This window comes from Lycium barbarum, chromosome 9, assembly GCF_019175385.1.
Source record: "Lycium barbarum isolate Lr01 chromosome 9, ASM1917538v2, whole genome shotgun sequence".
In the NCBI taxonomy this organism is placed as follows: domain Eukaryota; kingdom Viridiplantae; phylum Streptophyta; class Magnoliopsida; order Solanales; family Solanaceae; genus Lycium; species Lycium barbarum.
The window spans coordinates 110022043-110035776 of NC_083345.1; the positions used below are offsets into that span (position 1 = coordinate 110022043).

General features: G+C 37.4%; 2 protein-coding genes across 4 annotated transcripts; both read left to right on the forward strand.

The window, feature by feature from the left end:
• The first annotated feature begins 6583 nt into the window (after nucleotides 1-6583).
• On the forward strand, nucleotides 6584-10119 carry LOC132609383 (putative F-box/LRR-repeat protein 23). 3 transcript variants are annotated; one of them, XM_060323356.1, is made up of 3 exons: nucleotides 6584-7101; nucleotides 8998-9061; nucleotides 9198-10119. In XM_060323356.1, the coding sequence occupies exons 1-3, from the start codon at nucleotides 6867-6869 to the stop codon at nucleotides 9691-9693; spliced, it is 795 nt and encodes a 264-aa protein (XP_060179339.1). In that variant the 5' UTR covers nucleotides 6584-6866; the 3' UTR covers nucleotides 9694-10119. The 3 variants fall into 3 exon arrangements, with proteins under 3 accessions (XP_060179339.1, XP_060179338.1, XP_060179340.1); XM_060323357.1 differs by lacking the exon at nucleotides 6584-7101 and adding an exon at nucleotides 8634-8741; XM_060323355.1 differs by lacking the exon at nucleotides 8998-9061 and having other exon boundaries at nucleotides 6586-7168.
• A 2249-nt stretch (nucleotides 10120-12368) lies between these two features.
• LOC132612148 (putative F-box/LRR-repeat protein 23) lies at nucleotides 12369-13449 on the forward strand. The gene is made up of 3 exons (XM_060326478.1): nucleotides 12369-12398; nucleotides 12509-12894; nucleotides 13293-13449. The coding sequence occupies exons 1-3, from the start codon at nucleotides 12369-12371 to the stop codon at nucleotides 13447-13449; spliced, it is 573 nt and encodes a 190-aa protein (XP_060182461.1).
• Nucleotides 13450-13734: the final 285 nt, after the last annotated feature.

Consider the following 13734-nt stretch of genomic DNA (forward strand, 5'->3'; position numbering starts at 1 on the left):
TCTTGGCTCACAATTTTCACTTTGTCAAGGCCTTCTTCAAGTTGAGAGTCATTCAAAGCTTGTGAAAATCCACCCTTGGAGAAATTCATGTTTTGGCCACTTTCTTGTCTACTTTCAACATCCTCAAGTTGTTGAGCATTATGAGTCTGAACCAATTATTTCATTTGATCCTCCAAGGTGTGAATAGCTTTGTCATTGCAATTAATTGCTTGCCTCAAGTCATCAAGTGGTTGCCTCAAGTCCTTAACCGCTAAGTCCTGTTTTTCCACTTTTTCAAGGATGGTCTCCAACATGAGCATTATCCTCTCATTTTGAGCATCTGAGGCTTCTTCCATTTCCATATCCCTACTATCATCAAAATCAAAACTAGAATAGTCATAGTGGGGGTTCGGGGAAGGGAAGGACAAATAAGCACAATTATCCCAATGACCATTTTGACCACCACACCTGTCACAAATACTCCACTCATAGATTTGGGATTGTGCGCACAATCCGCCCTCGGGAGAATTCAAACAATTTTGCCATGAGTGTGGTCCTCCACAATAAAGACAAGGGTCATCAAAGTATGAACAACTACCATCCGACCAATTTTCATTATATGATGCCATATTTTTTTTATTTTATATAAAAATCAAATAAAGCAACGAAACAACAACACAAATATTCACAAGTTTGGACCAAAACAAGCAAGCTTAAATCCCAAACTAACTCAAATACGCCAAATTGTTCCCCGGCAACAGCGCCAAAATTGATAACGTCCAAATTCACTCCTCAAAGAGAAAGTGTACATGGTCGTATGCAATATAATTTACCCAACTATAAGTCAGGGTCGATCCCACAGGGAATAATATACTAGGCGATTAAGAAAGTAAGGAACTTTCACTTACCAAGCTAAGCCAAACGATAGATAATATTTTGGTTTTTGAGAAAATTATAACTAATGCGGAAATGTAAACTAACCTAGAAAGTAAGTAAAATGATCAATGGCCACAAGTTTGGATACAAAGGAAATTACACTCAAGTAACGATCCAATGTATTTCATGGTTTTACAACTAAGAGCAGGTTTATGTTAATAGATAATGGTTTCTACAATCTCATTGAAAGTCTTCCAACCAAATCAATGAATTTCACTCTAAGCTTTTCCAAGCCTTAGGGTGTGATATCAAGCACAACCAATTGAATCTCAAGTAACTTTCCTATTCCTAGCTCAAGTTATTAGATGGGTTTAATGACCCAAATTCTTGTTAATTAATCTTTCCCAGCCTAGATTTCTCTTCCGAGCTCAATCAAAGTAAATGGGCGAGTCTTAGGGTTAGCTAATCCCTTAAGAAACATTAAAGAACAAGATTAATTAAATCAACAAAGACCCACTTCAATAGCAATAAAAATCATTCAATGCATAAGCAAAACAAGAGTTTCATCTAACACTTTAATCATAGAATATTTCCATAAACAAGATTCAAGTGAAGAAAATAAATACTACACACTTAGATATACAATACAAAGCAAGGAATTGAAGAAATGAATTAAAGGTTTAAGAAATGGTCAATCAAATCTTCAAATATTCAACCCCAAAGTTTGGTGTAGGAACCTAGTCTCCAAAACTTGTATGAAATGGCCAAAGATGAGTTTTACAAACCCTAGCATTCTATTTATAGAAGTGACAAAACGGGAACAAAATTTGAACAAAAATACCCTGCGTGCACAACATGCTACTCGCATCTTGTGTCGCATGTGCAATATGCGAGTCGCATGTTGTTCCAAACCGTAGCATGTTGTGCAAATATCTCTGTCATCACATGCTGTAGCAAGTGCTGCTCGCATGCACGACATGCTGCAGCAAGTGCTACTAGCATGTGCTGCTAGAAAGTGCTTCTTGTTCTATTTTTCTCCGTTTTGCTCTCCGGGCATCTTATCCTACAAAACAACATAAATTCACAAAAAGTAACAACAAAAGTGCTTGAAAAGTCAAAACAACTTAAGGAATTAGCATCGAATATCCCGTAATTTCGCGGCACATCAACGACCCAAATTGGAGGGCCATGACGGGCACCTGACTGTACTAGTCAAGTACCACCTGACCCATATCTATGACATCAGCTTAAACATAGGTGGGCCGATAGAGCCATTATGTGACTCTCAATAAACTCATAAGAAATATGTATGTATTAACTGTTCTGAAAGACTCGTCTGTGAAATACTGAACATACTGTATGAGCTGATAAGGCTATCACAACCAACTGCGATGACCTATGAAATCTCAAGTCTAGACATCATTTGACTGTACATAACTGTCTACAAGCCTCTACTAAAAAACATAACATAACGTAGCCGGGACAGGGCCCCGCCATGCCCATACATGTGTGCGTACATATCTATATATACATAAGACCATGCTGACTCCTAGCATCTCCGGAACAAATGGAGTGTACCAACTTCATCCACTGAGCTAACATCCTAATAGATGGATCACCAACCTGTATCTGCAGACCTGCGGGCATGAAACGCAGCCCCCCACCCCCCGACAATAGGGGAGTCAGTACGAATAATGTACTGAGTATGTAAGGCATGAAAATAACATATACACAAGAATCATAAAAGGAATCTGTAACATGAGAGCCAATATGTATATCTGAATGTATCTGTACGATTGAATATCTGAAAGGGTATGTTTAACTCTGTATGACTAAAAGTACCTCTGAGGGCATATTATATGCATGCTTTCTTTCTAAAATCATATACATATATTATATCTGTTAGTGATGAGGAACGTACAACCCAATCCATAAATGTCAGTGCTGCGGAACGTGCAGTCCGATCCATATATTCGAATCTGGTCCTTCTGACATATCTGCATCCCCATGAATTATTATTCACGAATGAATTGGGAAAGCCAACAGAAAGATTCGATTCTGACTTCATATATCATCCCGCGTCCGGGGTGTCATCATAATCTGCCCACTGTAGTGGTGTGCACTCTACGTGCCTGCCCGACCGACTATAGCGCGGCGCGGTGTGAGAAAATGGCTACATATATATATATATAATGCATGAAAGACTCATAAAGATAACATCTGAATCTTTTGGAGTGACGTAGAGTCGGAAACTTCCGATTATTACTATGGATCTTGTAACACCCCGCATCTCGGAACTGAGTTTAAGCTCATATCATTAGAGTTCTAGTGGAAACACTGAAGGTTTGAACATTTTGCGGAAATGGTTGATAGGCCTATTTCGGGTAGCGATAACTCCTTGATCGGTTTGGGATTTGGGAAATTACCCTCAATGAGGTTGTAGTATGTAGAAATACCTTTCTAACGATATAAGGACCAAGACAATCAGAGATCGGAGCAAGGAGATATGATCTTCTCAATATGGCTAATAGTAAGGCACTTGAAATCCTATAGAATCGGCTAAGTTTTCGATACGTCTGCCTTCCAGTAAAATTTCGTGAAAATCCGTTGGTAATTTGAGAAAACGTCCTTGATGAAAGTTGTAGCCCTTTGAAATAGATTTCCAAAGGTATATTATGGCGGTCAAACGGACATTTGTGCAAAGAGTTATGCCCATTTTACTGAAGTCCGTTCGCTGGAAATTTCGTCTGCGTTACGGTGACGTTACGGGCCGTAACTCGTGTTACGGGCCGTAACTCGTGTTACGGGCCGTAACAGTGAGCCGTAACATAGAGAAAATTTCTAGAACCTCACTGGAAATTTTCACCAAGGTACGGTACCAAGTTACGGTCCGTACTTCGTGTTACGGGACCGTAACATGGGGGCGTATCTTGGTCCGAAAGTACATTTCGGGTCACCTGACTTCGAGAGGCCATAACCGTATCATAAATTGGAAATTTGGGAAAACTCAAAGAACGAAAGTAGTAGATAATTGAAATACCGTTCCAACCATAGGTCGGGGGCCCACAGGTGACATCGGGATAGGGAGATATGGACGGTTTAAGACAGAAAGGTCCCAACCCGATTTCAAGTTGGGTCAAACCCATTTCCCCTTGGTATTTAAGGGAAATGTTAACCCTAGCAGCCCCATTTCCTCCATATTTTCAGATTTTAGAGAGAGAAAGGGAGATAGAGGAGAATTAGAGAGAGAAAGTAGAGAATCAACCAAGTTGAAGGCCCCGAATCCCGAGGCTCGTGAAGGATAAAGTGTAGTACAAGTTGTTGCCGTCATTCTAAGCTAAAAATTGAACTTGGGGATGTTGATTTCGTGGTGACTACTCATAAAAAGTAATGTTTCTACTCCCTAATCATTTATAGTTGTGAATTGATGAATTCTTGGGAGAATAATAATTGGGTTTGATGAAGAGAATTATATGAACTATGCTAGAGTTGTTGGATTGTTGACTTGGGATTGTTGTATTCATATGGGTGATGAAGAATGATGTTAATTACATCTAATTGAGATTGTAGAATTAGCTAGAAGTAATAGAATGGGGATTTGGTGAAGAAAACACCATTAATGAGGGTTGTGGAGCTTCATGCCCACCAAGTGTTTGATAAAATGCTTAGATGAACAAAGCATGGATATTGTTGCTAATATAGAATCCCTATGACCTGTATTGCTATAGATTAAAGTTGAAGGGATTGGAGGGCATTGTGATACGCTCAAAAGTAGGAAGTTAAGGTATGTAGAACTTTCATCCACATGTGGGAATCTCTACGTTCTTCCCCATGATCCGTTTCGTAAAATCTATGAAGTTCAAATCCTAGGGCATTAAACCCAACATATTGGTAGCCCGTAATTATGTATGTATGTACATGAATTTCGTATCTATGTTCGTTATTGTATTCCTAATCTTCCATTACGGATATTAGGAATCCTAGCTTAATCCATGAATCATGAATTCTTCCTCATGTGTTCTCATTATGTTCATATGAAACTGTATGATTTTAAGTTACAAGCATGTTTTCAAGTCAATTACAAATATATGATTATGAACTATTGTATTACTCATAAATCAAGAACATGTTTACAAGCTATTTCATGAAACCATGTTTACAAGTTATTTCGTGAAATCATGCTTACAAGACAAGTACAAGTTAATTCACGAAAGTCATGGGCTTCTTAGCCAACTATATTATGTTAATGTTTTTGGGAGTTGCACAAATTACCGAGAAGGCTCAGATAGCCTGAAACTACGTAGCCACCGTAGGACAAGGATCGCTCCGCCCAGATAAGACGATACCTTAATTTTACACTGAATGGATCCATCAGGTACGTTACCACCTTATACCCTGGCAAGGTATAGGGGCTTTGCTGGTCCGGCGAGGTACCAGACTCCACGTATCCACGTGGTGATATCATGTGTCGGTTTATGAAATGCTCTCCTTACTTATCATGTTTTACTCATGTTATATATATATATATATATATATATATATATATATATATATATATATATACTCATGCTCATGCTCATGTTCATGTCCAAGTTTTCAGTTTCAGTTCTTATCATGTTATTCCATGTCCCATGTTGTTTCTTTCGGTTGCTTTACATACCAGTACATTCAATGTGCTGACGTCCCCTTTTATTGCCCGGGGGCCTGTATTTCACGATGCAGGTACGGATTTACAGGACGACGCTTCTGCTCATTAGGATTTGCACGTACCAGCTTATTGGTGAGCCCCATCTCATTCGGGGTTTAGACATTGTATTTCTTTATTTAGTTTTGCATCTAAAGGTATGCTGGGGGCCTTGTCCCAGTAAGTATGTTTTTCGGTCAGACTTATGATAGAGGTTTCATAGACTAGACAAGTCAGTTATGTCATGTCAGACATTTGGAGTCGTATAGCCATTTTGGCTCACTCATGTTTAAACAAGTACTTTATTAAGTATTATGACTTACTACATTTTATAAAGGCTCATCATGCATCCACGTTGTATTTCGCTTATGTTATGTATCATGATGATTCAGCAAGCCATGTGGTTCGCTCGGTCACATGCAGTCAGGCACCGAGTGCCGTGTTACGTCCAGGCCATGGTTCGGGGCGTGACAGATCTAATATCATCAACATCTCTTACCTCTACTGGATCAATGGTCATGAGATCAATTCAAAGAATTATAAGCATGAAACAATATCATTGTCAGGAGCCCCAAAGAAACATAGCTTTCTAGCTTTCTAAGAATGGAATCATTATGGATAACGCTCGTTCCTTCTTTCTCATATGATTCATGCCAAAAAGAATAAAAAGGATAGCCTTAACATACACCTTAACATCTTATAATAATAAAAAATAATTCCTGTCTTTATGAAAAAATAATTCCTATCTTTATAATAATAATAAAAAATCTCACATACTTATCAAATCTTCCACTAAAAGGTTTTAAAAAGAAAAAAATCATATCTAACGGTATCGAGGTTGTCAAACTTACGGGGTCGTACAATAATCGTCATAAATCCTCTATAACCTCATGAATGACCTTAATCCTTTTAAGCTCATATGACTTTACTACGACACATCCCAATGTATGAAAAATACGAGATGTAACAATATTGTAGTGTATTATTTTGATGAATACAATATTTGGATAGATTGTATCGTTTCTTGTCATTACATAATATTAGACATCAATAATTTTGAAGGATAATAGTACAAGAAAAGTAGGCTACCATGTAAAGCTATCATAAAAAAATATAATAAATGAGAAAATATAATTATTAACTAATAAATAAAAACAAAATAATAAAAATAAATAAAGTAATGATGGAATGACACCACATCGGTCTATATAACTTACGTAAAATGAAAGTAACAATCAAAACCAACCATCCAAACAAAGCTTGCCTGTGTAGCTTCCGCTCATTTCCTTCTTCTCCACTTTCCCAATTCAAAACGTAGAAGAAAATAATGAATCAGCCAATGGAGAAAATTCCACCATGGTTGGAACTAGGGGAAGATATATGGGCCAACATATTGCACAGGTTGGGTGCTATAGAGATACTAGAGACAGCACAGAAAGTGTGCACTACGTGGAGGCTAATATGCAAAGACCCTTCCATGTGGCGAGTCATTAACATGTGGGACATGTTTGACGACAGGAGACAGCGGAAATTGTGCCGACATGCCGTTGATCGCAGCCAAGGTGAACTTGTTGAAATCAATTTAGACTGCTTTGCCAATAATAAGTTGCTTCAGTACATAGCACAAAGGTAATTTCTTGCCCCAAATTTTATTTGGTCGTTTAATTTTGAGATAATGGTAAAAAACAAACCTTAACTATCGCATTTTTTGTTAGTTTCATAACCCAACTATTAGATGTTTCATTTTCTACCTCAACTATGAGCTGTTCCGTTTTCTTACCTGAAAACCCTAAACCTTGCCAGGTAGGAAAGTAGTATAACTGTTGAGGCGTGTTTTAACACATAAATGTTGAAAGTTCAGATAGGAAAAGGGATGGGTTGTGTTTTTGACTATTAACTCTTTAATTTTCTTCCTTTTTTGTATAACTTTTTTTTTTAATTTTTTTTTGGAATTTTGATGAGTTTAGCATGATTTGATTGCTCCGATTGGTGTATATTTGAGTGTATTTACATGGAGGGGGATTTAACTTATATAGACTGACTATATGATGAATTTTTACAGGATTAGTATAGTTTTATATGCTAAACTGTGTATAAAAGTTAATCTGGAAAGGAGAACAGTTGGGAGAACTTCCAAATAACAATTTACTCCATTTGCCCTACTTTATTTCTGTTTGACTAAACACAACGCTAAGGTAAATAATAGCCATCTGCCAGACTTTTTAAGACAAATAGCCATATGTTTAAGTTCTAGACGCTTCATTTTTGTGTGAGTTCTGCTCAAGCTCAGCTATAGATTCATAAGCGCGAGAGACGGTCGTACCATTTAAAAGACCTAGTCATGATTCACTTTCATGATCAATGCAGCTATTAGAGGGTTATTTTTTATCGAATACAAGAGAAAGGGTTCATCGTAAATTTCTCAAATGTTGATCTTATTTATAGAGAAGCTTAACAGAGCGTGTATCCACATTTTAGGATCTATTCACCTGATACATGTATAGTTGATATAATCCAATGTATGTCCCATGAACTTTTAAATGTTGACGTTCCTCCACAAATAAGCTTAACTGAGCATGGATTATGCATTTCTGGGAGCTTTTGATGTCTAGTTGCTTAGTCCTATCTTCCTTCTACCATACCCTGGAATATGTGAAGTGTATTTCCTGCCGCCCATGGTCTTTTGACAATAATGTTCATCAGACTATTGTCTTTAGTTGTAAATCACTTTGAATTCCTCAAGATGCTTAATGCAAGAGTCCAAGTGTTGGCACAAGAGTGGAACTCATGGGAAGTACTTGAGAAAAAAAAGGAAAGAAGATAGTAGTTACTCTTTTTTTTTTTTTTTTTTGAACAATAAAAAAAAAGGAGTGACTACTCTGTGAAATAGAAAACAACCTCTAACTCATCTCAAAGAACAAAGAATTATTGTTTTCATGAAGTTCCTATCTTCCAGATTGCAGTAAGAAGAGAGGAATCTGTATGTCGGGACTTTGTGTTCTCTTTCTGAATTTATAATTGTAGTACTCCATCACTCTTTTTGTTTGTGTTGCCTCTAAAATTCCATTCCTTCTCTTACTTCCCCAACAGAAGATAGGGATGACTATCCCTCTGTGCATTGCGTGGACTATATTGAGCGAAAGAAATCGGAGATGTTTTGAAGATAAAAAGGAGATGATCTCTGCTGTTGTTTTTTTATCAAGTAAAAGAGATGATCTCTGTTGTTAAGTATAGATGTATGCAGACTTTGTCTTTCTGGATGAAAGGGAAGTTAGTTTTGAATTTCCATGATATGGTGGACTTGTCAAAACAACTCCTGCCATTTTTTTCTGCTGCAGTACTATCCTGATACTGATTGTTAATAAAACTTTTAACTTATAAAAAAGAAATGATATACAGAAAACTGCTCTTTCGCTAATCTGTCTGCTGAGGTAGCATGTTGTTTTATCTTTTTGTAGAAAGGGAAGCCCGGTGCACAAAGCATCTCGCGTTAGTAAGGTCCGGGAAAGGCTGCACCCCAAGGTGTGATGTAGCAATTTTTTTTATCCTACTATTATATACCTGGCGCTGGTCATCTGTACTAGACCTGAATGTGTTTGGTGATGTTGCTTTAGTCACCGGGCATATCCATTGATTCATTTCTATTTTTGTTCACCAGTTCAGGAAAACTGAAGAGGCTTAGGATTGCTGGTTGCTCTTTTATGATACGTGTTGGTTTGGTTGAAGCAGTTCAAAAGCTCCCATTGTTAGAGGAGCTGAATTTGACGCACACTGCAATCACAACAGTAGGCATTGAAGCTCTTGGACGCTCTTGCCCACAGTTGAAGTCGTTTGTATTGAATAATTCATTGGATATGGGATCAGGTCACTCTGACAAAGAAGATGAACGAAATGAAAAGGCTCTAGCTATTGCTAAAAACCTGCCTACCTTGCACCACCTCCAACTCATTGGGAACAGTATGACAAATAAAGGCCTCGAAGCTATTCTTGATGGTTGTCCTCATCTTGTATCTCTTGACTTGCGGCTGTGCGAATATATTAGCCTCAACGAAGTCTTGAGTAGTAGAATTTCGGAGCAGATTAAAGATGTGAAGTACCCTAATGAATCTCTGGCGGGTTTGAGATTTTCATTTGAGGCTTATATATGGGGATGATATTATTGTTGTATGTCCCACGATTTTTGACTACTTGTGGTCATGTTTCGAGCATTAGCCTCATTTCCGAAGTTGCGGGCTTTTGGGGATGAGGATTTATCTGATGACATGTCTGATTATTAATTACTTTGGTTTTTGAAAAGATCTACGGACTACTAGTTCTCCTGCTTCTAGCATGAGCCTCATTGCCGAAGTTTCGGGCTTTTTGGGTCATCGGATTATGAACAGTGCAGGTGTCCGCAGCGTGTATTGGAAATATTTTGTATTATGATCCCTCCTTTTCGTGTATCGATACTTCTGTTAAAGAGCTCCTTGGGAATAAATTGCTAAGGAAATCAAGTATGTAATGACTATGTAGTGTTATTATATAAATATATTTCCTTGTTGCCAAGAAAAACAAGGAAACAACTGTATCATTGTTGAATATTGGAATGTCTGGGACAATTTATAATATTTATATATGCTATTTTGACTATAAAGTCCCCTAAATATTTTTCAACTTTACACAGAATGAAAATTTATTTTTAGAAACATAAGGACGTAAACAATTTCATAGTTGCCTTCAGAAATTGCTTTCTTTAATTGATTTAAATTAGGCGTTTCATACGTACCTCAAATTTTAACAGAAGTCCTATTCAAAAGTTAAGAGAAAACATGTTTTAACTTCGAACCAATTTCACTAACCTGGGAATTTGTTACTAGAGGTTTATAATTTCTACAGACATACAAATCTAAAAACTTAACCCACTTTTAAAACATTGATATTCTTTAATTGCAAATATTTTCTCGCTCATGTTTTTTCAAATAAACAGTGTTTTGAAAATCAAATCTACTTAATTCTTGAAATTAGAAAAATAAAAAATAATTAAAAAATTTAAAATAAAAAATAATTAAAAAACTAAAAACTAAAAAATTATTTACAAAATTAAATAAGTTTTTATACTTTTGAACAAAAGGCAGTTGATGGGCCAGTTTGGCTCATTTATGGATCAGTTTGGACCGATGACCTGTGATAGGTTAACTTGGACTAGTCTAAATCAGCCCGTCTTTAATATAACTCTGGCCCAAATCCATTAAAGCTTAGACGCGTTGGGTGGGTCAAATGGGTTGGGGATAGTTTTTGCCACCTCTACATGTCATAAGTTCATTTTTTTGCGCAGACTGCCCTTCTTTTGGGGTGGTCTTTAAATTTTGCCCCTCATATTTGAAATCTTTAATTTTTCCCTTCGGCTAAAACCCATGGGTTCCAGGTTCGAACCCCCACACAGTCAAAATTTTTTAAAAAAAAATCGCAAGACAGAGTTTAAATTTCGCTATGCCCCCACCGGCATACACTTGTGAAGGGATTACCAAAGTTATGCCGCACCCGGCTGGGCAGACTTGGCATAAGTATGTCGGGTCCGGCATAAACCTTGGTAATTCCTTCACAAGTTTATGCCGAGTCCGACATAAAAGTTTGCCCATTAAAAGTATGCCCCCACCGGCATAAACTTGTGAAGGAATTACCAAAGTTATGCCGGACTCGGGATACTTATGCCTTATGGGCAGACTTGGCATAAGTATGCCGGGTCCGACATAACTTTGGTAATTCCTTCACAAGTTTATGTCGGGTCCGACATAAAAGTTTGCCTATTAAAAGTATGCCCCACCGGCATAAACTTGTTAAGGAATTATCAAAGTTATGTCGGACCCGACATACTTATGCCAAGTCTGCCCATAAGGCATGAGTATGCCGGGTCCGACATAAATTTGGTAATTCCTTAACAAGTGTATGCCGGGTCTGGCACACACGCGACCCAAACCTTGCCTTGCAATTTTTTTCTTTAATTTATGCTTGAGCGGGGGTTTGAACTCAGATCCTCATGATTTCGGCGTGAACGGTCAGAGTTGCAATGCGAAGGGCAAAAATTAAAGACCAGCAATATGAGGGGCATAATTTAAAAACCACAAATATGAGGGGCAAAATTTAAAGACCACCCCAAAAGAAGGTATGTCTATAGAAATTATAAAACATTTTGAGAAATGAGAATTAACCCACTTTTGACAGATTTTCATCCACTTAAAACTTTTCCTAGTTAAGTAACAAACTAGGTGAAGTTTAAGTACAAGGAACAAGTTTTTGTGCTGATTCAACTCACGCTCGGGAAAAAAAAGTTGGCTATGCGGATGTAAATTGAAAATATGGTTATGTGGACGTAATATTTATGTTGGGCTGTATATTTTTGAAAATTTCCCTTTCCTTTTTTGCTTTTGCTCTCTCAATTCTCTCAAAGTAAGTGTTTGAATCAGAGGCAACTTTTACATTTTTTTTTTCAACTTATACAATATATTGACCAAAGTTAGTAACAAGGTCTAGGGATAAACAGAATCAAAATAATTTCTTCTAATCCTAGAAAATAAAAAATAAAACATAATTAAACCACACGGTTTTGCTTAAAATATATTCCTAATACTTCCTTGTTAGAATTGGACAAATAAAATCTTCCTAGACTAGTTAAAATTGGACAAATGAAATCTTCCTAGATTCTCTGTTATATTTGGCTGCTACTAGGTCACATATTATTCAAGACACAATAAAAGAACCACACACAAACCAGATCATTCAATTAGTAACAATTGACCTAATACTTTTGCAGTCTTTGTTGAACATCGAAATCAAAACTCAAGAAAAATAAATGAAGAAGGTGATCACTGATCAGGGGCAAGTATTGATTTGTTGATTCACCAACTGGTATCTCTGTTAGTTGGTGTAGATGAAAAGACTATTATTTTAACTTCTAAGCATTCTCTCTTCTGTCCAATTTCCAATGCAAAGGGTGATGAACCAACAAGTACTACTCCATTGAAAAGCAAGGGGAAAGGGAGAGGAAAACGTAAAAACAAGAAACGGGCCAAGGAAATATTGCCGCTGTGGTTGGAACTGCCGGAAGAAATATGGCCCAACATACTGCAAAGGCTGGAAATAGTAGAGATACTGCTGACTGCACAGAAGGTGTGCACTACCTGGAGGCGAGCATGCAAGGACCCTTCCGTGTGGCGTGTCATTAACATGCCCATAGGCAGTCAGTACTTCAACTTCGACAAGAGGCACACCTACGAAGAGATGTGCCGCCACGCGGTTGATCACAGCCAAGGTGAACTAGTCGACATCAGTTTGGCGTTCTATGCCACGAACAAGTTGCTTGCTTATATAACGGAGAGGTAATTTTTGGATTCCTTAATTTGGGCTTACATGTATATCAAGTTATATAAAAATTATTTTTTTTCCAGAAATTTATATAAGGTGGCGAATAGCTGGAGCTACCAGAGTTATCTGATTTACTTCTTAATATTGTGATAATTTTGCTATCTTAGCAAAATTCTATACTAAAAGCAGGGAATCATTTTTCTCGTCAACTTCCTATTTCCCTCAGGAATTTGTGATTCTGGCAGTCTTTTACTCTTTTGGTTTGTGTTGCCACTAAAATCCCATTTCTTGTTTGCTTCCTCCACTCTGTAGAGGTTGAAAATTGTTACATCCTATAGTACACTTACATTATTCTTCTGTATTGGAATATGTGCCAGTCTGCCATTAATTCATTTATACTTTTGTTCACCAGATCAGGGAAACTTAAAAGACTTAGTATTTCGTGGAACTACTCAAAACTAAGTTTGGTTCAAGTAGTTCAAAAGCTGTCATTGTTGGCAGAGCTAAGTCTGACTGAAATTGTCATAACCAGAGAAGGCATTGAAGCTCTTGGAAGCTATTGCCCATAATTGAAGTCCTTTAAATTGAATAGCCCATATCATAACGGAAGAGGTTGTTACTCCGATGGAGAAGATGGAAGAAATGATGAGGCTTTAGCTATTGCTAGAAACCTGCCTGCCTTGCACCACCTACAACTATTGGGAACAAAATGACAAATGAAAGCCTTCAAGCTATTCTTGATGGTAGTCCTAATCTTGTATCACTTGACCTGCGGCAGTGCAAAAATGTTAGCCTCGACGAAGTCTTGAGCAGCAAAATTTCTCAACAAATTAAAGATGTGAAGTATCCTCATG